Source organism: Ochotona curzoniae, unplaced genomic scaffold, assembly GCF_017591425.1.
Source record: "Ochotona curzoniae isolate NIBS_2020 unplaced genomic scaffold, NIBS_Ocur_1.0 scaffold_3890, whole genome shotgun sequence".
NCBI lineage: Eukaryota > Metazoa > Chordata > Mammalia > Lagomorpha > Ochotonidae > Ochotona > Ochotona curzoniae.
Window position 1 is genome coordinate 32,387,121 of NW_024467115.1, and position 25,516 is coordinate 32,412,636.

Sequence of the window (25,516 nt, forward strand, 5' to 3'; positions counted from 1 at the left end):
TTATTAGATACTCAGGGGGTCAAAACTGTAGGCTCTGGAGCCAAACAGACCTGCACTTTAAAATGTAACCTCTACTTTTGCAGCGCCATTTTAAGCAATTTAGTTAACTACTGTAAATCCCAGTTTCTTCATCCCCACAGTGGAGGTGATAGTGAGATCTCCATTCTAACGTTTTTTGCAGTTGGGATCTTTTCCTTTGTGATCAAGCATACTTCACAAAATGCCTTCAGTTACCATTTCTCATTTAAGCAAAACAAACAGAATATGTTATAATGTTTGGAAATGAAAAAATAAATTTGTCATCATTTGTGGGGATATGATTATGTATGTTGAAAGATAAAGCATGAGAATTAAAAGTTAGTAAGTTGGCATGATTTAAAAGTACAATATTAAAATAGCATTTGAAACATAAAATATGTGGAAATAAACCCAACAAAATGTGTTGAAGACTTCTACAGAGGAAACTTCACAATTTTATGAAAAAGCAGAAAGATAAAAAAAGAAAAGCCTCAAATACCTAACCATGGATGTGAGGAATAAGAAAGACAAAGGGAGAGAGAGAGGAAGGGATGGAGGAAGAGAAGGAGGGAGAGAGGAAGGGAGAGAGGGAGGGAGGAAGAGAGAAAGAGAAAGAAAGAAAGAAAGAAAAGAAAGAAAAGAAACAAACAAAGAAAAAGAGATAGCTTCTCGGCCTTTTGGCTACAGCCATGCCAGGAGTCAATCAGTAAATGGAAGACCTCTCTCCTCTCTCTCTCTCTCTCTCCCCCTACCGCTCTCTCCTTCTCCCTCTCCTTCTATCTGTGTAACTCTTTCAAAATAAATATTTTTAAATCAAATGTTGTTTATTGGTATATACCATTAAAATAATAATTAAAATGAAAAAGTAAAGAATATATGTGCAATGCATTTAACTGATAATTCTGAAATAGGATCCATAATGTATAGCTTCTTGAAATACCATTCCTTTGGAAAAAGAAAAACAGCCCAGTAAAATTCTGGGTAAAGGAATGAAAACGTGCTAAGGGATAGATTACCTCCTGCCAACTTCGCAAAATTTTGTAAAGTTGGCACTACTGATAAGGATGTGAGAGTTCTCACCCATTCTGGCAAGACATAGTCTTTTGGAATCAATTTAGAAAGCAATATGTCATCATCTGGAGAAGCCAAACACACATGCTTCGTGAAAAGCAATTCCACTCTATTCCACTAATAGAGAAATACAGACAAGCAGAGGCCAGACTCACAATAGCATTTCAATTAAAGAAATTGAGAGGCAAGTCACAGACTAGAAGGCAATTTTTTAATGACTTGATAATGAGTTTAAATTCAAAATATGAAAAGACTCAACAAGAAGCAAACAAAACCGAATTAGAAAGTGGATAAAATAGCTTGACAGACATCTCACTGAAGAAAATATACAGATGCCAAATAAATATATGAAAGATGTCCCTGTGTCTTTATATCATATGCCATCAAATAATTCCAAATGTAAACAACAAGATTCAGTTTCTCACTGACAACATCAAATACTGGCATGAAGATGAAGAAACACGCACACCATTTATTGCTTCTGGGACTAGAATGTGGAACATTCATTTCTGGAAGAGAGATTAGTATTTCGTACCAAGTTGAACATACTCTTGCACAATCTGGCCACGCTACTGCTTGCTATGTATTCAAAAGAGTTGAAAACATTTAACTCCAAAAAACAAATTTAAAAATTTGTACAGATTTTTATAGTTTCATAAGGCTTAAAGAAGCTAGGATGTGTTTTCAGTAAGTAAATGGGTAACAAACTGTGGGAAACCCACAACATGGGATTATTTAGGAAGCCTTAAAAACTGACTTTATGAGACCTGGTCCTGACTTCCATCTGGAAGAAAATGGTGTTCTGGTCCAGAATGCTACAGTCACAGCAATGACACGACCCACAGAGCCACAAAAATACACGAATTCAGATTACTAAGTGGAAAAAAAAAAAACATTGAGAGGACTCGATAAACTGTATGAATTCAATTGCCTGAAATACTTGAAAAACAAACCTGAAAAGATAGGAAAAGGATCAGTGGTCGCCATCTGCTTGGGGGCAGTACAGAAGCAAGGCAGATGCAGCCAGGAGATTGCACTGGGGCATGCGCAGTACAGAAGCAAGGCAGATGCAGTCAGGAGACTGCACTGGGGCATGCGCAGTACAGAAGCAAGGCAGATGCAGCCAGGAGACTGCACTGGGGCATGCGCAGTACAGAAGCAAGGCAGATGCAGCCAGGAGACTGCACTGGGGCATGCGCAGTACAGAAGCAAGGCAGATGCAGCCAGGAGACTGCACTGGGGCATGCGCGAGACGATGCGCACTTGGCACAGACACGTCACTCCCAGGACAACACAAAGACTGAGCTTAATGCCAGCTGTGGACTTCGACCCAAATGCTACCTGTCGTCAGCATGACGTTAACAAGAGCAAATTCTATAGCAGCATTTACCAAGTCCAAAACTGAGAGGAAAGTAGTTGTGAATACTTGATCCAGTTGTTGTGGTACAACAAAATAATACAGTCAATAAAACTGAAGAAAGGAGCTAGCTACAACTACCCAGTGGGATTTGTGTGCAGGTTGTCTGTCACGCTGCCTGATTCTTATGTCTTGCTCCAAGCAGCGGCCTCGCAGGTATTACATGTCCAAGAGTGGAAGTGTTTAGTAGAGTCCATGCATAGAAAATATTCTCATATGTATATGGTATTTTTTTACTAAAATACACAGAACCCATGAAACTAAGGAAATGTTGACCCATATAAACGTGAACAAAAAAACTAAAATTCAAGCAATTACTCAAAAATAAGGAGTCATAAGGAAGATAGGGAAAACTGAAAATCATTCTGACTATCTTCCTGATCACAGGCCACATGACAGGGACACCAGCAACATCCAAAACAGGAAATAAACCTGTGGCAGGTCCTCCAGCTCAAAGTCATGCAGATTTAGAAGTGACTTTCTCATCAAATATGAAACTGTTTCTATTTTTGTTCCAGTGATGATTTCCATATTCCATATAAAATTGCTCAAAAATTAAAAAACATAATTCTGCTAGCAAATCATTAAAAGGCTGCCTAACATTGTTACACTTCAAAAGGTTATTTTGGTCATGACAGATGCAGATCCTTCTGGAATCGGTTGGTGTTCTATGCGTGAATGCTGTGGTTTTTTAACCAATGATACACCCGGCATAATTTGACACCCAGAGCATTTCAACTTTCATACCACCACCCTAAGTCTGAAAACTCCTACAATCCACAATCTTCTGAGTATACGGATTCTTTTACCTTATCTGTGTTCTCTGTCCTCTGAAGCTGTATAGCTTTCACTTTCAGCTATGAGCTCCAATAGGTCTTCCAAACTGCCACTGCCACTCTAAGCCTACAGAGGCCTAAAGTCTCACTGTCTTCAAAATCCTTGATGCAGTGGCTCCCTGCTGGGACTACCAGTGACTTCCAGCCCTGACTTCTAGCCATAGGAAATTGGGAAAAAAGATGAGATAAAAGTCTCAGTTCTACAGCCTAGTGTTTTTGTTTAAGAGTTGTTTATTTTCACTGAAAAAGCAGATTTACAGGAAGGAGACACGGAGAGAAAAACCTTTTGTCTGCTGGTTCACTTCCCAAAAGGCCACAACCGTCAAAGCTGAGCCAATCTGAGGCCAGGAGTCAGGAGCCTAGTTCTATTATAGAAATATACAGGTGACCTGATCCGCTTGTTTCATGACAACTTTTAGGATCTTAACATCGGAGCACAGGAATGAGTGATGCACACCTACCATCACTGCAAACAATAGCATATTTTATATTCCCATTATATTTTATATTCCCATTATAAATGTATAGGTTCAATTTCAGATCAATTCTCAAATTATGGTTTTTAAAATACAGGTATAAAATACTAGGTTAAGTTAAATACCAAGGATACAGAAACCAAGATTAACATCCTCACCATAAAAGATGTGCTGCAGAATCCTTCCTTCCTCCTTGGCTTCCTATTTCCACCCTCTTCTTCCACCACAGACAATCCCTGACTCTTATTTCCTGTATCCCGTTATTCTATCCCAACCCAAATTCTAAAGCTAAAGTATCTTTCTAAAGAGAACTCCACTATATGATTTGAAATGGCCATCCACTAACTTTAGAAATTAATACCCAGCCCAACACTCAACATACTGCTAATTTCCTTTCCTTCCCCTTCCCCCACAGTTTTACATTTTACATAGTTCCTCCCTGTTATTTATGAGCTTCCTGATTTTGAATTCATCTTATTTTAAAACTCTGCAGTCTTTTTATATCTTTCTCGTAACAACTACCTTACTCTGATTTCTTATTGTTAAATGTAAATGTATCTTATTTCTCCTATTCACCTGTTAGAGGTTAAGATTTTTTCAAATTATAAATTATACCTCAAACAATCCAGAAGAAAAGCCTGGCCTATTCAACAGTGCTGTTGGGATAACTGGATAGCAGCCTGCAGAGGTAAGAAGCAAGACCCCCACCTGTCACCTTACACAAAAATCAGCTCTAAGTGGATCAAAGAACTAAATATGACCCAGAAACCATCAAACTGTTAGAGAGAAAAATGTTGGGACCACTCTTTGACATATAAGAATGGGGAAAGACAACAAAAGCACAGGCAGTCAAAGCCAAAAATAAACAAACGGGACTGCATCAAGCTAAAAAGCTTCTGCACAGCAAAGGAAACAATTAACAAAGCAAAGAAGCAACCAACAAAATGGGAGAAAATCTTTGCACACTGCATAAGTAATAGGGGACTAATGTCCAGGATTTACAAAGAGCTTCAGAAACCCAGAAACAGAAAAAAAAAAAAAAACCTGAAGAAATGGACAAAGGAAATGAACAATTTCAAATGCCTAGTTAACGTAGGAAAAGATGCTCAGGCTCCCTAGCAGTTAGGGAGATACAAACGAAAACAACATTGAGATTCCACCTAACTCCAGTGAGACTGGCCTACATTCAGAACCCTACTAACAACACCTGCTGCTATGCAGGCGGGGGAAAGGTACCCTCCTTCACGGCTGATGGGGGTGTAGGCTAGTGCAACCACTATGGAAATCAGTATGGAGAGTGCTTAGAGAACTGCAAATAAACCTATCCCATGACGAAGCTATGCCACTCTTAGGAACATATCCAAAGGAAATGAAAACTGCATATGAAAAGGGGATCTGTAATCCTATATTTATAGCAGTAAAATCTACAATAGCAAAGACATGGAAACAACTCAGATGCCTGTCCAAAAAGGAGAAGTTAAAGAAACTATGATACATCTACTCTCTGGAATACTACTCAGTCATTAACAAAAAAATGAAATCCTACCATTTGCAACAAATGGTCCCAACTAGACACTATTGTGCTCAGTGAGATAAATCACAAAAGGACAAATACCATATGTTTTCAATCTTCATGCAAATTGTAAGATCAATAACACTTTCATTACGATTTTTGTTGCAACTCATGGGTTTTGATATTTTTGTCTTTATTTTCGTTTCTTCAAAATGGCTTCTCTTTTATTAAATTTTTCGCTAACTCATAGATCATACAGTAGCACCGTTTTCTCCAAGAAGGCTTTTTGTTATCTTTTATTATTTCTTCATCGACACATTGGTTATCTGCTAGCATATTATTTAACTCCATGGTGTTGTAAATTTTTAAAATTTTATTCCTGTTGTTGATTTTCTTTTATGGCTTTTTGCTAAGGGAAAGTACAGTAACTGCATAATAGAGACTTTGATATCCAGATGTGAAGATACAGTGTAGCATGTGTCTCTACTTCCAAATCAAAGAATGACTCCCAATGAGACCGTCGACTATACCCTCACAACAGGATGCAGGACTGCCTGCCAGTGTCTGTACCAGCAATGTTTGAACATACATAAATAGCAGAATGATGGAGTATTCTTCCTGAACTTATTATATATTATCCACCTACTATCTGAATAAGTATGTGAAATAAATCTTATAACAATACTCAGTAGTTAATAGCACTGTGTGCAAGGTCCTTGGGATCCTGCACCCCGACTGGAGACTGGGAAGCGATTCCCAGAGCTCTGTTGATTGCTGCCATTTGGAGAGTGAATCAGTGGATGGAAGATTTTATCTCTATCTTTCCTTCTCTCTGTAAGTGTCTTGCACATAAAAATAAATAAGTCTTTTTAACGGAAGATACATTCTAAAATCTGACTCACTAAAGTCACTTTCCTTGTATGACAAGCACACTCTAGAAGATGTGTGTCCATGAAGGTGAGCCCCACATCGATTCTGCCTGTACTTGGACTTGACAACTTGTTTACATAAATTGGATATTAATCTTATCAGCTGTCATGCAGCTTTCCTGGATAGTTATTCCATCCACTAAGTAGATGTGACATAGCAGCCACGCTGACTGTTATCAGTGTGTTTGTACAAACAAGTATACCTCAAAAAGCTTATGCAAATAGAAACAGAAGTAGAAAATATGTTATTTTGATATAAAAATAAATCCATGCATAATATTTTCATAACAAAATTTTTAAATTTTATTGTTTCTTCTTTTTTAGCCAAAATTGTCTATTTTTTGTTGTTGTAACGGTGTGCCCTCGAAAGGATGTAGAGAAGTACTAGGAGACTTATCATCCCAGTGGTGTAGGTCTTGGGCTACGAAGCCTTTCATGGAAGAAAGGAAGATCATAGGGTAAAATTGAGCTAAGACTGAATTCCATTAACTGGGGCACCTCCATGCACCCAATGCTTTGTTAGAAGACTCATGGATGCTCTGTAACTCCCATCCCAGAGGGTGAAGAGGCAAGAAGATGCAGCTTACACTACAGGAAGAGACATGGAAAATGCCACTTAAATTCACTATAAAATTCTAGCAACCACAATTTCAAGTGCCTACCAACTGCAAAAATATTTCTTTCATTGTCTAAATAAAAGCAAGGCTATAATAAACACTGTCTGCTTGTTTCAGGCCTCAGTTATTAACCTTTAGAAATCTTTTCTAAAGATAAAAGCCTCTTCTTCCAGCAAATGCATCTTGGACAGGGACTTAATCTTGCAAAATTTCAACTTCTTTCTTGGGTCTTTTTGAAACTTCAATCTCTGACACAGAAACACCCTGAACAGAGTGTTTCAGCAACTTCAGAGCTTTTTAAATTGACAATTTCAACATTATTTAGATGTTACAGAAGTGAAAAAGCTGTCTTCAACACACAAACACACACATGTAGAAAGAATGCACAGGATACAATTCGATGACTCAACAGCCAGTCATCACAAATGCAGGCTAAGATTGGATTGTCGTTACCATAGAGATTACTTTATGTGGTTCAGCTCTTATGGAAATTTAACCAAATCCCCAGAAGCTAGAGGAAATCATCAGCAAAACTCTGTAGCATATGACACCTGCCAACACATCAGTGAAGCAGAACTACTTTTATTTTCACTTCCTTTCTACTGAGAGGAATACCTTCACATTGAGCTTCTTAAAGCAGCACACAGATTTGTCTTGGTCACTCGTCGCATAACTCAAAACTAAGTAACAGCAGGTTTCCTTGTTTTTGTATTAAACAGGCTGTTGGCACCCAGCCAGGTTCTGCAGCAGGGGCATTCCAGAATGTCATTTAGACACAGACAAGGGAAGCACAGATTTCTTCCTATGACTCTCAGTTTATTATCCCCAAAGGAAACACCTAATCATATGATTATATCTTGGGAAAGATGTCCGTAAAATTTAATATTCTATTCTGTACTTAATGTTAGGTTGACCCACGTGTGTAGGGGGGAGGGGTGGCGTTATATATGAAACTCTCACTTCTAGCCAAGATTTGATGATTAAATTAAGAGATTTTAACAGCAAAGTGACAGGCAACCGTTAGAACGTTTTGCTGCTTTCCTTAGTTCCAACAATCCTATAACTAGAAGAATCTTTCCAGTTCCATCGTAGGACACTTAAGTTCAAAATACCTAAATTCTCTTTTCACTATACCTTTGTAACAAAACAAATTGTGATCAAAACACAGTCAATATTCAAGGAAAAGATCATTGCTGCAGGAATAGCAAACACCTCCAGTGATACGACTTCATAGCCTATCAAACAGCCCATTCTATTATGAATAATTCACAATGTCAAAAAGAAAAATTTCTCATCTGAAACTTAACTCCACCTCTTTTTGCACTCACTACTGACCTCAGGTTTGAACTTTCACGGTGCTACAAATAATGCCAATATTTTGTCTGCAGGACAGCACTTTGCACATGTGAAGTCAGCTGGTGTCTCCTACTTACATTCCTGGCAGTCGGAACCCCATGCCCTACATTCCTTAGTGGTGTTGTTTCCTTTATCCTCTCTATCCTTCTCAGTTCTAGGAGTAGGTTGGCCAAAGACTTCAACTGGTTTTCTAACATAAAATAGACATTTGGCCAAAACCGGAGCCATGGAACAAAAATACCATCAGAGCCCAAACAAAAAATTTGAGTGTGTCAGGCCTCTTCAAGTAAAACCTCAGGGAATGGTGATTCCTGCAGTGTCTTACAGAACTTGTTACAAATCAGATTAAGCAAATTCACATTTTGGAAATATTGTGCACACACACACACACACACACACAACACTGTTCATGATTTGATGGCCACTGGTGATCTTTGACCTGAGTTATTCTTCTGCCAAAATTTAAATTAACATAGCATAGCTGAAATAATTAACTCTCAAACAAACATTTCCCAACTAGGCTAAAGGGGATCAATCAGCTGTGCTGCTAAGCATCCTTAGCTAAGCCTTACAGGAATTCAGAAAGTCAAGGTGCTCTCACTAGCTCCCCGAACAAATACAAAGCTAAGTCGGAACACTCTCGTTGCTCAGAATTTCACATCAGGGCATTTGTTTTACACGAAGATAGATAAAGCACAACCAATTGAAAAAGACACATAATGCTTGAACAGTAATAAAAAACAATTCATTCTTTTGGGGAGAGTTTATTTGTTTTATTGGAAAGTTAGATACACAGCGGAGGAGAGACAGAGAGGAAGATCCTCCGTCCACCAGTTCACTTCCCAAGTGGCCACAACGGCTGGAGCTGAGCCTATCTACACCAGGAGCCAGGAGCTTCTTCTGAGTTTCCCATGTGGATACAGGTCCTGAGGCTTTGGGCTATCCTCCACTGCTTTCCCAGGCCACAAGCAGGGAGCTGGACGGGAAGCGGGGCTGCCAGGACACAAAGCAGTTCCCATATGGGATCCTGGCACATGTAAGGCAAGGACTTCAACCACCCAGGTTACTGTGCCAGGCCCAGGACTTCTTTTAAAAGATCTTCTCAAAAAAAAAAAAAAAACAAAAAACTCATGAGTGTGCTTCAAAATGTTAAGAAAAATGGAGATAAAATGTAAGTTTATCTTGATAAAATAATATTTCTTTAAGTTTTTGTTTATTAGTGAGGCAGAGAAAGCGGAAAGAAGCACAAGGAGAAAGCATCCGTGTGCTGATTCACTCGGGAACTGCCCAAACGCTTGGAACCCGATGCAGGCTCTCACGTGGGTGACAGAAATACGTGCGCCATCTCCATCGCCCCTGCCTTCCTGGCTCTGTGGAACTGGCTGGAGCCAGGAGCAGCGGCTGGCAGTCACATCTGGTACTCTGGTAAGAAATGTGAGTTTTTAACCCATGCTTCAACTACTAGGCTAAACGCCATGGCTGGTGAAAGAAATTTTTGAAATGTATACACATAGTTTTCACAATTTGAATTTTTCCATAAAGTTTTTGAAGCCCTCACCTTGTTTAGGATTTAAAGTGTTTTCAAAGGCATGCGCTATATTCTTCTTTATGTTTCATTATAAGTGCTGTCCTCTGATGTACTTTTGTCTGTCTTCCTATGAACTGCACCAGTGAATTCAGGAGGCTAATGGCTAAGAACCGCACATTATCATCTGTGGGCATGCCAATGCTCTATGCCCACCTGCCAGCACAACGTTGTTAGCAACACCAGGCCACAAAACCCTGATTTAGCCAACTCAAACGCCAGAAGACAGGATATGGAATTTTAAAAAGGACATTTATGGAAAAGTTCCATTATCTGTGATATCAGCTACATCAAAATTTCAAAGTGTTTGGTTAGTGAGTTCTGGTTCCCCTGATGCAAACTCCTTTACGAAAGTTGCCTTTTAGTTGAGAACTACTTGACTGACTAGTCAGTGAACCGCCTTTTGTGAAGTTAAACACAAACATCCCCATTACAAATTCATAATTGTGTTGTTGCACACACTCACCCTGATAGCTGTCTTCCGAAGACGAACATACAATTTCTTGGCTTACCTCTGTCCATCACCCTGGATCCAGTAGGCTTGTCTGGAACAGAAAGATGGTCTTGATTGTTGCTCAGTGAAGACGTGTCATCACTAGACAAAGAGTTCAAAAACCCACTTTCTGATGTGGCCAAGTTGCTTTCTGAGGCTTTGTAACTGTTTGCTTCCGAGGGGGCAGGGCAGTGAACCTGCGCAGCCAACGCTTTGGAGTGTCCCACATTTTCATCAGCTGATGAACTATTAACAGTATCAAGCCAGGGTTGCCTTCCTTTAGAGACAGAGGAAGAAAAACTGCTGGGCATCTTCGCTGTGTCATCTGAGGAAGAGACAGAGCATGCCGTTCCAGCCAGCTTGGGTGAGTACGAAGACACCTGCTGTGTAGCCTGTATTGAAAAAAAAAAAAGCAAAAAGAAAAGAATAAAAGAAATTATAATTCAAAACTATTACGCTCTACTGTTCGATTTCAATCAAGGCACCTCAATACAGTTTCAAAAAGTGACCAGCAATAAAAGAAACAAAGGTTAAAGACAAATTTATTTCCACGTGGTAGTCACTTAGGATATCCTTTGTTGAAACAGACTGGTTTAACTTTGGATTCACGATGTTACTGCATATCATTGATGCAGTAAATGACTTGTCCTCCTCTTCATTCCTTCCCCAGAAACTTAAAAGACCTATTTGGGAAAGCTTTCAGAATATTGAAGCATAACTTGAAAATTAAAAAGAATTTTTAATCTATCTTGAAATTTGCACAAAGAGAGCAAACTCTCTTGAGAAAAGATAATTGAGAGGGGAAAACAAAGCTAGATTCAGGCAGGAAACAGTGTCATGTTCACGGAAGGGCGAATACCACGCGTATATCCCTGGTACATACGGCCAATATCCATTTATAACTACACAGGTCAAACATCATGTTTCCAAAGAAGACAAAATACATTCGCAGGTTTCTCATTCATAATCAGAAACCAAAAGTTCCATCACTGGCAAAGAGAATGGGACTGATGGTGTCAGATTTTCCCACAAACACTCCAAGGACAAATGAAGAGTTTTAGGAGCATTTTCACACATTCACAAAAAAAAAAAAAAAAAAAACCCACTACAGTATCCCCAACAAGGATGCTTCCATTGAAAATGCTTTCATTTAGTCTAAATTCTATCCTTATTACTCTTTGATATTGAAATATACACCTTCTTTTAAAATGCAGTGATACATAGGAGAGCTTGTGTGTTTTAGGTTTTTGAAATATTCCTCAGGACAAAATGAGGATTCAGCAACTCTGGTTGTTTTTCCACTGTTAATCATATTGGTCAAGAAAATGTAAACATCTCAACTCCAGTGCTCACCCAACTCCCACACCACTGCCAATGACGGATAAAACAGAAGAGGTATCTTCTGATTTAATCCCTTTACATCTTCCTATCAAACCCTCCTGATAATTTCAAGCATTTAAAATTCCAAACAAATGTCAGGAAACATATAGTTAGACAGGAGATGCCAAAGATAGAACTGGAATCTTTGAACTCATTGCAACTAACAAAGAATGGCTTAATTTGCTCCAAATCAATACAGGTCCAAGACCACTGCTGGTTCTAGACTCTGAGTTTTGATGGAAAAAGATAATATTTCCCAAGCGTTGCCCAGTAAGGTGAATATTAGATGTGGATACATAAGCTAGAGATTGTGTTTTTAAAATTTTTATTTACTTTCCTAAGAGTGTGTGCACAAGAGAAAACTTCTACCCCGAAGTTAACTCCCTAGATAACTATAGAAATCATGGCTGGGTAAAGTTCAAAAGTGGGAGCCAGCAACTCAACCCAGGCCTCACAGTGGGTAGCAGGAACCCAGTTAGTTAAGCATCATCTAGGCTTCTCAAGGTCCTGTATTAACAAGAAGCAGAAGTTAGAGGTGCAAATGGAGCTGGCACTCCCTGTAGACCTGAACATTTTAACTGGCATCTTTGCCCCTCTGACAAATACCCAATGAACTTTTAAGGAATGCTCCTTTGAAATATCTAAGCAATTCACTGAATGTACACGTTTCTGAATAATATTACGCTGGTACAAAAGTGAAATGCCTCATTCAGGAATGTGTGAAGTAGCTTGAGAACTTGCGACCTTTAGTCAGCTCATCTGCCAACTAAGATGCAACATCTATAACTCACTAAATAAAGATGTATTTGTCTGGGGGAGGGAGCACACACAGCCTCCAGACTCTCAAAATAAATGTAAGAACGGGTTTGTTCATTAGCAGGATCTACAAATAAATATTAATAAAATACCCTTGCAAGCCCACTCGTGACACAGTCACTTGTTGTGAGGAGCTGTTTCAGTAAGAGCTCAGCCTCTCGGGATCAACTTCCTTTGTGAAAAGAGACCAAGCACTTAGATTTTTGTCTGTTGCTCCTGCTGCCACAACTGGAATTTGGTAACAAAACAATTTGAGCAAAACTATGTACACACTGGTTGCAGCACTTTTTGCAAGGTGTTTGAACCTCAGAATTCTGCTTAAAAGACTAAAGCGGACTAGTTAGATGAGTATCCACAGAATCTGTGAAGTGCATTCCTGCTGGGGAATACCAGTCTAGTACCATGGGACAATTAGAGTTAATTATTAAATAAAGAAGTGAAAACTGAGCTGAAAAGAAAAAAATATTTTAAAAAGAAGAATATGAAATTTAAAGGAGGGGAAAAACATGAAACTACATATACACAAAAAGGCACTTTCAAAGACAAGCTGAAAATGCATAAACCAAAGCAAAGCTGAAGTTAGGAGAATGCACTGCAGAAGCACACTTTCCTGATGGTGCAGTGTGAGCATCGAGTTCCCCATACCTGATATTCCACAGCCACCAGTACCCAGGGCCAAGCACAAATACTCGTTAGATGCTCCGGTGAACCATCCATGCTATCTGTTCACTGCACCCCCCACAGCAAACCAAACGGAAGTAGAAAGGAATGGGACCCCCGCCACCCGACCATCTTCCAAGTGTCAGATCCAATTTCAGCTCCTCCACCAAGCCTTCTGTGTTAGACTCAGGACCAGCAAGGCAGCTTAGCTGGGTGTCTCCTTCCAGGCTTACCTCTATTTTACCAAGTGGGATAATATTTCAATCAGAAGATTACAACATGCTAAAATAAAGAAATTAATGGTGATATTCCAATTTTAAATCTTTTTTTTCCAATAATCATTTTATTAGTACAGAACAATCCCCACTGGTATTTACATAGTGCAAAAAAAAAGCTGTTGTTAACCCCCAAATGTGATACAACAACTATCCTTCATAAAGCAAAAGAACAAGATGAAAAATCCCTTCATTTTACAACTCATACTAATTTCACTACTTTTATTATTAGAACATTACAATTAAGACATTAAATTATAAGTTCATGTGGTCTATTTAGAAATTAAATTACAAAAGAATACAAATATTTTTAATGTGGTTACTTCTCAAACACAAATGTTCATATTAGCTTAATTTTGGTTTCAATGTTTGTAAATGATGTGTAATATATTTCTTTTGACTAAACATGGAAAAATAACGCATGTTATACATTGAAATGTTTTTTACAGGCTTTGATTGGAGGTCATTTTTGCAGAGATGGTATTTTATATGTTTCCAGTATTTGGAAAAGAATTAGTCAAAGGAATTCACATAGTTTAAATATTGAGAAATTAATATCCAAATAATAGACTTGTCTGATTTCTTAATAAGCTGGAGGAGGTGGGTGGGGTGGGAATGGTAATGTGCAAACAAGCAGTTACTCCATGTTCATTTCCAACTCTAACATAAAATCACTCGAAGTTAACACATTGTTACTTTAATATTTGTATAAAGAAGTATTATTGTTTGTAAGGCTGCTGTTTGCTTAAAAAAAAAGAAAGCCCTCGTTTTTTAATTTTAAAAAGCTTAATCAAATGTTAGCTAACTTCAAAATTCATTTTTTGAAACCTTTTTCAAAATACAATGTGACCTGATGAATGATTTTTAAATAACCACCAAGGGGCCAATGTTTTGTTATTAGTTTTGACTTAGCCAGATAAATGAAAGCAAAAGCCAGCACCTCATATGGACAACAGCTTATGTCCCAGCTGCTCTGCTTCTCATACACATCCCTGTTAATGACCCGGAAAAAGAGTCAGAGGGTAACCTAAGTATGTGGGCCACTGCCATCCACATGGGAGAGCCAAACAAAGCTCCTGGCTTCTGCCGGGCCCAACCCTGGCCATTGTAGCAACATAGGTTGTAAACACATGTAGACACATGTCACTCTCTGACTCTTAAATAAATACTCTGACTTTTAAATAAATATTTGAAAGTCTCTCACTTATCGACCATAGAGCTGGGCACCTGATAGAGACACACAAAAATATTTATCAGCTACCTGATTGACTCAGATTTGTAAAGAGGAACAAATACTTTAACATAAAAGAGTATGGTTTTTGCTATAGTCTTTGTTGTAGTTTGTAGTTTATTTTGCTGGAACTTGGCCTCTGTATTTTGAAATAGGATTTTTATGAGATTTCAATAAAATGTTTTTTCTCAGAGGTATCCGAAAGAATTTGGCCCATGTAAAGCAGTATCTTTCTAATTCACCTGGGTAAATGTGGAACAAAAGTTTACGGAGAGTGTAGATGAAGGACAAAATAATCATCCATTTGCTATTTATATGTTTATTAAATATTATTTAATTTGAATTATACACTAGGCACAGATCTAAGTGTGATAGGTAGATAAGAAGATATTGGACGCTTTCTTTAATTTAATACAGAAATAAGTCATAAAGAATGAAGGAAAAGTGCTACAGGAATGCAGAGTTCAGAAGGGGGAGGAATCAATCCACCATCAAGGACCAAAGAAGCTTTGATGAAGGAAACAGTTTAGTTTTGGAAGGAGGTTGAGCCAGTTGGGTCCTGAGTGCCAAGACAGCTCCAGTGTGGTTTCTGGACCAAGAACGTCAACAAAGTTTTCAGGAAACACAAGCAGTACCATGCGAAGTAAGCATACGCAATCGGCTATCATGCAAGTCCAAAGAAAGCTCCAGGTCTTCAAATACTAAAGCGAAGAGTCTAGAAACAATTTGATAAGCAATGAGGATTCACAGAAAGACTTCATGCAGGCGAGTCACTATTATCTGAACTGCACTTCACATAAGCTAACCTAGAGGTGGATTTTAAGTGGATAGAGACTAGAGACCAAGAAAGAAAAATAGCCTACTGCTTAAATAACTAAGGTAAGGCTAATGAGCCCTTCAATGAGGGCAACAGGAATGGAAGGAAGGAGAATGGGATAGAAATTAACATTGCTAGTGACTCGCAGAAGAGCAGACAGCAAAGATAAAAAAAGTAAGAGGTAAGACTACAAAGGGGAATTCTAGAAAAGTCTCCATTCAGCATCCAACTATAGCTCTTAGGATCATTTTTCTCGTTTAAAGGAAAAATGATGACTTTTTAAATATAACTTTCATAAGCAATGGTCACCTACAAAAACCTACTTGTGATCATTTGTTTTGTCTAACATCATAATGTCTTGAAATATTAAGCGACCTCAGGAAGACAACTCTTCAATAATTACCCTGTTAAGATTAAACTTAAATTCTAAATTTAACTTTCACCTTCTGCATTTAATCCTCAAATTCCTCTTCTGTCCACAAGACTACAGGCCAGAATTTGCAGGATCTATTTTTATTTATCACTTATTTGGGTTGCTTTGGCTAGTTTCTTTTCATTATTGGGATACAAAACAATTATACTGAATAGCATGAAAATGTGAGAATATTATGTTAAAATTATCTGCCATGAGCTGCATGAAATTGTGTTTAAAAACACTCATTTATCATTTTCTCTCACTCTTGATCCATCTCTCACTCTTGATATCAGCTTTCCAAATATAACCCAAACACAGTCCTTCCATTTCTCAACTACTCCACTCCTACTGCACCCTGAAAGGATAACCAGCAACTACTCTCACCATGGAGTTCAGCATACTTTCCTTGAGTCTGCTCTGCTTCCGTGCTTACTCCCTTCCTCTCAGATGCTTGTCCACACAACAGCCAGTGCAGCCCTGCTGCAGTAGTAATTGGTCCCATTATTCCACTGCACAAACCTGCCCCAGTCTCCTTAAATTGTCAAAGTCACAAACTGGTCCCGGTGATCCATAGGGTACAACTACCACTGTCTCTGACTTCATTTCCTATCAAGGTAGCCTTCCCTTGGTTCATCAGGCTGCAGTTACACCAGTCTCTTTGCATCACAAGGCACCACAGAGACCTCAATTCTACTCCCTGGACTCGAGAAATCCTTGCCAGATATTTGCCTGGCTGATTCTCACTTGCCTTAGCTCTCAATGAATGTATCCTGCATGCCCGTTCATTGTTCACTTCCCTCTCCCTAGCATTCCTGACCTCTCTCACCCTGCGCTATCACTGCTGATGCAGCAGATGCAGGCTGATTGCCTCTGATCAGTCTCAATCACAAGCTTACCTCCTGAACAAGGTGACTCATTGTTCACTAATGTGTCCCAGACACGGACTAGAGTGACTCTCAATGCTTTTAAAGCAAGTGAATAAGCATAGAGGCATAGAACAGGCTATCACAAAATGTTTCTAAAATTGAACTTACAAGGAAAGTATATGGAACACAAATGTTACCCTGATGGCTCTTAAATCAGTTAATAACAGGAAACTACTAGATTTGAAATGTGATTGAAGATGGTTTTTTCCTGTTCTTTTGTGAACTTCAAAGAATCATGGACAGTTATTTCTGTAAATTATCTTCCAAAGTGAAATGTTCAGACTCCCATCTATTTTAAACCATTGAAATTGACTTGTCATAAGCTCCACATTTCTTATTTACTTAAAAGCGAATGGATTACTTTCTCATAAACAGTTCTCAGGAAGAAAGAGTACAAACAGCTGGGCCAGCACGGCACGCTAGAGGCTAAAAGTCCTCGCCCAGGGTCCCATATGGGTGTTGGTTCTAATCCTGGTGTCCCAGCTTCCCATCTAGTTCCCTGCTTATGGCCTGGGAAAGTTGAAAATGACCCAATGCCTTGGGCTTCTGCCCCCACATGGAAGACCTGAAAGAAGTTTCCGGTTTCTCACTTCAGATCGGCTCAGTTCCAGGCGTTGCAGTCACTTGGGGAGTGAACCATTGGACGCCAGATCTTTTCTCTGTCTCTCCTCCTCTCTGACTTTGAAATAAAAATAAATAAATCTAAAAAAAAAAAAAAGGATACAAACAACAGCATCTTTGGCCAGGGAAGTTTCTGAACTTCTTTCCTCTCTGAGGAATCTGGTTCAGCCCTTAGAGTCAAAGTCCAAACTGGGCTGGTGGCATACTACTTCTCTTTACTCATTAGCAGATCCAAAAAAAAATGGATACTGAATAAAGTTTTCTCTTAAGATTTTACATTTTTGAGATAATTTTCTACAATACTGTTATTTCATGCCATAGAGATTATCATAACAAAATTAAATTACCCATAATGATGTTTCAAAGCAAGAACCTTGGGAGAAAAGTATATATTTCTCATATCTAATTCATAGCTAGTCTATACCATATTGAGTTAAATAAGTTGATTCTTACACCGGCTAAAAGTTACTGTCTTTTTAATCTTATCTGTTTGAATGAAAAGTTGAAGTGTTATTCTCCCCAAATGCTTTCCATGTCTGTTTTTCAAAAACAAGAGAAAACAAAAACAAAATCTGCCTGAGAAATATGTGAGCAGAAGGAACATATTCTGTTCCTAAAAAAAAAACTAACCTTTCAAAATTTATCTAACTATTTTCCAACATTCGCCTTGGTGACCTGAAAAGAAATGATCAACTTGAAATTCCAAAAATAACATCTGACTGATGACTAAGGGAATTCTGAAGAACTCTTCTGAGTTGTGACATAAATCACTGGATTCCTAAGAATCCAATGATTTTTGTGCTTTAAAAGCGCCATCCTTGAACTTTTACCATAATATCAAGCTATTGTTACTGTACAATATAATCCAGTCAGGATTCTTCCTCTTATTAGACAACCTGTTGGCATTTATTTTTTATCAGGTAGAGTTGTAGTTGCCTGACAATCCTTTCAGCAACCTCTGGTACTAGCTTGCCATCATAAAAGCGAAACTCACATATTTTAGAGTTAAAATAAATCACAAAAAAAGTATTTCGCGGAATCAGTTCTGAGGTATAAAAGGTAAGGCCACTGTCTGCTATAATAAAGTCCCATAATAACACGTGCGAGTCCTGGTTGCTCTACTCCTTATCCAGTTCCCTGCTGTTACCCTGGGAAAGCAGTGGAAGCTGACCCAAGTCTTTGGCCCATGTAGTTAGACTCAGAAGAATCGCCCAGCTCTGGCTTTAGTCTCACCCAGGCTTGCTGTTGCACCATTTTAATAAGTGAGCCAGTGATTGGAGGATATATCTCTCTGTCTTTCCTTCTCTTACTTAAAAAAAAAAGTAAACTAAGTATTTTTAAGTTAAAAATAAAGTCAATTTAACTGGTTTAAAACAAGAGCATTATGTTGACAGTCATAATAAAAGGAAGAGAAATTTCTGAAACAGATGGAGAGATGACGAACCAATTCCTTCTGTGTTACAGGTTTAAGTGGGAAAGACAGAGGTAAACACGCATGCAGGGGAAGAGACAAGGAAACAGAGAGACAAGGAGGCAGAAAGTCCCTATTAAATTTGCACCAAGGAACATCTTTTGAAGATTGTCACAAAGTCATTGGCATCTCAGCAGCAGCAAACGAATCCAACCAGAAGCTGTCCCAAACGGAGGAGGGTCACTTCAATATCTCCAAACATGGTTAAGCCTGAGTGATTGGAAAAGATCAAAGCTACCTCTAAATTCACAAAGCTAACTTTTAAAGAGATTACAATGAGGGGAAAAAGCTATAGAAAGAAGAGCATACAAAAGTACATCTTGCATAATATCATATGTTTTCTCTTATTTTAAATAGCTAACATACGCAGAGTACTAAAAAATAAATAAAAACCCTGAATGTGTAAGAATGAAATTGACCTTCTATAATTTGATCATCATTTATAATTCTTGCTATATTCCTCAGGAACAGTGGTTTTTCCACTTTTTACATACTGAACACTATATCTAGCAGAATATTAGGCCTATAATTATAAAGTAACAAAAGTGTGTTGTTACAAAATTACAGGAAAAAAAAGAAATGGACAGAGGGAACTATCCTTATATTCTTAGAATTATATCTTTGAAATACATGAAATCTGTTGTCTTTATTTTAGCAAAAAGTGGTTAAGTTGCTATAAATTTTGCATTTTAAACCTTAGAATTTTTATATGTATTATAATTTAAATTTTGATTAATCATTATAAATGCATATTTTAGTAACACATTCACCCAACAAATACATGTTTCTTGTCTTGGCTGTAAGTCTAACAAAACAGAATAATGGCTACAATCCTATACTAACAGTGTGCTAAAAATTGTCAAAGCCATTATTTTTACAATCAAACTAACACTTTAAATTCAAACTTGTAAAACACAAGTCAAGAAAAATTTTTAACAGAAAGAACAGGAATTCAGTCAGAAGAATCTGGTAAGTGAACAAGCCGCCACAAACCTACTGGAGTCAGCTGTGAATCAGATGTTAAACTGGTCTTCAGATGGCAAAGTGTCCCTATTACAGAGGAAAGAACATATTCTGCCAAGCTATGGAGGCTGGGATTCCCATCTGAGGCATCATGTTTGCTGGGCATTGGGCCATGCCATCAAACATCTCTCAGCCTGTCTTCTCAACCATATGAAGGTAGCCCTTCCTGGGGACAGGAAGCATTTAGTTACAAAGAAAACTAGGGGAAAGTGCCTTAATTACTATGAAAGTGCTGGAAAACATGGAAGAAGAAGAGGAGACAGAGGCAGAGGCAGTAGGTAAAACTGTACAAAAACCCAGCAGATGCTTCCTAAAACAGAAACCCAAATGGCACTAAATATGCAAAGATGTTTGTCCTCATTAGTAATCAGTAAAATGCCAACTAAATAACACTACTTCTCAAGATTGTTTGAGAATTAACTAAGCAGATATTTCAAGTGCCTCCTTAAGTCCTAACACACAGCCAGTGTGAAAGCCATGACTCTATCACACCAATGAATGCGAGACCCTCTCTGGGTGCCTGCACTGTAAGGCAAAAGTACCCAAATGTGAAGCAATTCTCCAACATCTAAATACATATGAATGACCTGAGTTTACACTGTTTAACGAATCCACTTACATAAAATTTAGGCTACTCTCCAATGACCATGTAAAAACCATTCCATAAGCAATTGTAAAATATATACGTATTTATTTGAAAGGCAAAACTTTAAAAAGAGAGGGAGAGACAGATAGAGTCTCCAGCTGCTGGTTCCCAATGGCTGCAATGATGGGTGGTCAGAGGGCAGGCTGAGACCAGGAGCCAGGAAATCCATCTGAATCTCCCACATGGGTGGCAGGGGTCCAAGTACTGAGGCCACAGTATGCTGTCTCCTAGGAACATTAGCTGGTGTTGGATTGCCATTGGAGCAGCTAAGACCACAACTCTCACCCATATAGGATGCTAGTTTTACGAGCAGAGGCTTAACGCACAGCACCACAAAGCCAGCTGTCCATATTCAATTTTGATGCACTAACCACACTCCTGACTTCCTTTCTTTCTTTTTACTCCATTTTTTATCCCCTTTACATTCATTTTGCAGCTATCATACATGACGTCGACCAAGCATTTTAGGCTTTTTCTGAAAACAAGTAGGGTATAAACTTTATGAGACAAGCCTCTGAAAGCCTTCGTCTACCACCTAGAAACTCTTTGCATTTCCCTGAATTCTCTGAGCCTGGTGCATCTCTGGGTCACACACAAACACCAAATTCATCATCCCAGTGAGCTGTTATTTAGAAAGTTCAAAACTCAACACCCTGAGAATTGCACTTGTTCTTTAGAAGGTGTCTTGATTTAGCCTGTTCTAAAAAGGTGTCAATAAGGATTGTTTGTGCCTTCCTAGGAGAAATGACTGCCGCATACCTGATCAAGGACCAACAGCTGTGACACGGATACCTACCAGAGGAGCCTCAGAAGAGTAAGGAGGGGGTGGAGTCTCCACAGCGGGTTCAGGATCTTCCTGTTCGCTTTCACTGTAACATTCTACAACAAAAATGGAAATGCCTAATGCTTTAATGCTGTTATCACTTCTTACATAATGCATGAGGAAAGGTTTTCCTCCATCTGGCTATTCCGATTTTAATTTCGTTCAGAAAGTATGTATGTAGTGAACAATCTGGTACAAGCAAATGAATTGCAAAGGGTCAACTCCGAGCATCTAATGTGCTGGGAGAAGGACCAACCATTACTCGGGGAAAACACAGCAATCTCTCCAAGGCGGCGTGAGTCATACACAAAAAGAGCATCAAATCAGTACTGATTAATTTTAATTCTTGGAAGCAATATCAGCCAACACTGGTGGATAATTGAACCACCAACACGCACAAGAAGGAAGGGAGTACCGTGCCCCAGGAGCATGCTGAGCCAAATGTACAGAGAACTGTGCAAGATAAGTTAGAAACCCAAGCAGAAGAGGTCATTGAGATCTTATCACGGACCTTAAACACCAAGAGAAGTTGATGTCTAGTTTCCCACCCCTATCATCTATAAATAGACAACGGTAACATTTCATGAAAGAGAGGGCCTTTCTTGTTCTACCAAGTTCCACTTTTCTAAACTTATGATCTCACGGGTGTGTTATCAAGTTAACGCCTCACTTCCAGTTTCTGAAAGTGTTTTGGAAACAATTTCAGCTCAGAGGTCCTGAAAACTTAAGCCTCTCTCTTTTTAAAGAGCAAATGCTTGATTAACTACACTCCTATTGCTTTGGAATCCTGAAAGCCAAACTGAGCTAAAAAAATACGTCGTGTGCCCCAATCTGACCTTCAGTTTCTTAATACAGTTTTGGGGTAATCAGTCTCAACAAACACCTGCTGGAAATGGCGACCTCTGACAGAGGAAACAGTAGAATGAAAGTTGTCTAATTAGATCGTGACACATTTGTGTCTGTGAGTAAGGCCTCAGTCAGCGGGGTGATAAAGCATTTGCACTGGTGATTGTTGGAGATTATCAGTGAAGCCTACAGCTGCTCCAGCGTGGGGGAAGTGTGAAATCGGAAAATCAGCCGGAGCTGGCATGGAAGGCTCTTTTCCATGTTGGGGTTGTGTGAATGTCTGTCTCTACATATTTTCAGATCGTTTTAAATGTCAAAATATGTTTCATTGGGATCAGACTACATATAGGATTTGACAACTTCTTTTTTTCATCCAGTTTTAATATTCATGCTAAAATCTCAGAAATTTAAATTAAACATACCTTCATCCTTTGTGGTAGACTCTCGATGGATTACAGCTAATCCAAGTTTGCTTAACCACCTACAATTCAAACAGAAAATAAGTTCGGGACAAACAATATTGGCCCCTACCCACTCAACTTCCCTGTAAAACCTGAAGGAAGGTCTTACGCAAGAACTAGCAATGAAACTAGGTCATAAATATGTCCGTTTGAACATATCCAGAAAAATTTTTCTGGCAACAAAATATAGGGTGTCTAGTTTTGTAAGACCCTCCTTAGCACAACCTTCATGAGTGAGATGGCACTATTCCATGAGTGGAAGTGCTTAAGTTGCACTCTGGAACATCTGAACAAATTGATCTTCTAGAACTATTCTTTTGAAAATTTAGCAACTGTAAAATCTTTATCATGAAATCTGGTAACTTCACAACTGGATTTACATTGCTACAATTCTCAAATAGCCTGTCCGTTTTGAGTGCTTTGAAACACAGATAAGAGGTTAGCTTCATCCACTAGTTCAGTTCCCAAATGTCCACATTGACCAGCGTTGGGCCAGTCCAGGCCTCAGGGGCCTGGGGTCAGCCAATCCAGTCCAGTTGGCTATGGGGATCAGGGGTGATCAGGCCAGTCCACAGCAGCCAGGGATGGGCCAGTCAAGAGCCTGAACTCAATGTGGATTTCCCAAGTGGGGGCCAAGGACCTGCGGACCTGGGCCACGCCCTCTATCTGAGGGTGAGCATTAGTAGGAAACCAGAATCTAATGCAAACTCAGGATGTGGGCGCTCCACACAGCATCGTATCTGCTCTGTCACACACCGGACCCTCTGTAATTTTTAATAATCTGAATTTCAGAAAAATAACGATCTGCTAATTAAAAATATTTTCACTCCAATATGAAGGAAAAAACATGAGTAGAACTTGACAGGTATTCCTTAAGTACAAGAATTTAATTCTTTGAAGAATTTTATGTAAAAGTGGCACTGTCTTATCATTTATTGATTTTCCATTTTATTTAAAATAAATTTTAATTAAACATCGATAAGAAAATAAAGCTAGTCTTAAGCAATTTAAAACTTCATAGCAATGCAATTCTTTCCTGTGTAAGAAACACATATTTTTAAAACAGTTTTAAAAGATAAGACATAAGGTGTTTCTCAATTCTTAGCTATATTATTTTGTATTTGAATGTGAACTATTGTTTTAAAGTGTTGAAAATCAGGATAATTTGTTTCCCACTCATTTTCCTGTATGTTTTTAAATACTCTGTATAGTTTATTCTTTTTGGAATATTCAACAGTAGCTAAATCAAAGATGACAAAATAATCATAATTATGTTATACATTTTTACCAATCCATTTTTTATTTTCATCTCTTCCAGTTCTGCCATGCCTAATGAACTATTCAGCAATTTACACTCTTACCAAGACACATACAGTAGACAATTGTACATTTCCAAGTCAACAATTGTCAACGATTTAGCAATCCTTATCCACCCATCAGCCTGCCATGGTTTGCCGCTATCCATCATTTTTTAACAGAAAAGTTCTCTAATGACAGCTTAAGAACAGGTACCAGAACCCAGATCATGGTCTAGGAACTCAATAGTCTTTATCATATCCTGATAGAATAAAAGACAAAAAAAGGAACAGAAAATTGCATACACACACATAATTACAAAATGGCCAATAAACACATATTCTTAGCCTCAATAATATTTTTAGAAATCCACATTTAAACACTAGACTGAAAAATTAAAAATGTTACTGGGGCTAGCATTTGTTGTAGTACAACAGGTTACGCTGCAGCCTGCCTTTCAGGTGTCTCAAAAAGACATTGGTTGAGTCCCAGCTAGTCCATTTCCTACCCAGCTTTCTGCAGATCTGCATGGGAAAACAGTGAAAGGTGACTCGGTGCTCAGGCCCCTGCCACTCAAATGTGAGACCCTGAGGGAGTTCCTGGTTCATGGCCTCAGCCTGACCCAGTCTGGGCCATTGTGGTCAGTTGAGGGGTCACCTGCAGATGAAACATCTTTTTGTCTCTCCCATCCCTCCCTCTCACTCAATAACTTTGGCTTTCAAATAAATAAATATATCTTCAAAATATTAATTCCTGGTCCCGACAGGAAATAGAAAAAACACTTGTTGCATTAAACATGAAAATAAGTATAACCATTTTTGCTAGCTAGTTTCATGCTGTTATAAAAACCTAGATGTCTGTCCCTGTCAACCAGCAACTAAAATTAAAAATAACTGTCCTTTAAAATGTATCTTCATGTGCACAAATACATGTGTACCATGTCAACAGCCAATAGCTTGGAAATGAGAGAATAAAAAACAAAAAAAAAATGTTTAAGTAAATGAATTAGTAAGGTTTGACATTATTGGTTCTACTGAAGCTATTGAAAAGGCTCAGATGGGGGACAGTTTGTAAAGATATAGAAAAATTTTAGCAAAATACTTGTTCACTGAAAATGTTAAATATATAACACTTTACCCAATGGACTTTAAGAACTACATAGTTGTGTATGTGCATGAATTGGTTTCATTGGAAAGTCTCATGAAGGATATGCACTATACTGTTAAAAGCAGTCAGTCCTACAAGATGTTGACTGGAAAATGCAGGACTAAAGTATGGACAGCTTTCTTGGCTCGAGGGCATACTAATCCTCCACCTGCAACACCAGCATTCTATATGGATGCCAGTTCAAGACCTGGTTACTCCCCTTCAAATCCATCTCCCTGCCTATGGCCTAGAAAAACAGACGATGCTGGCCCAGGTCCTTGGACTCCTGCACTCAAGTGGGAGACATGGAAGAAGCTCCAGGTTCCAGATTGGCTTAGTGTGAACCAGAGGA

General features: G+C 38.6%; 2 protein-coding genes across 15 annotated transcripts in view; one reads left to right on the top strand and one right to left on the bottom strand.

The window, feature by feature from the left end:
- OPRM1 (opioid receptor mu 1) overlaps positions 1 to 25,516 on the top strand; it is a 163,474-nt gene that overhangs the window by 109,992 nt on the left and 27,966 nt on the right. The window lies entirely within an intron of this gene.
- Positions 1 to 25,516, bottom strand: part of IPCEF1 (interaction protein for cytohesin exchange factors 1) — a 184,317-nt gene that overhangs the window by 20,701 nt on the left and 138,100 nt on the right. For all 14 annotated transcript variants that reach the window (XM_040965299.1, XM_040965301.1, XM_040965296.1 and 11 more), the window contains 3 exons: positions 22,684 to 22,742; positions 21,389 to 21,471; positions 10,331 to 10,703 (listed from right to left, as the gene is read on the bottom strand). In XM_040965299.1, coding sequence (XP_040821233.1) covers positions 10,331 to 10,703; positions 21,389 to 21,471; positions 22,684 to 22,742 — 515 coding nt within the window. The remainder of the gene's footprint in view (positions 1 to 10,330; positions 10,704 to 21,388; positions 21,472 to 22,683; positions 22,743 to 25,516) is intronic.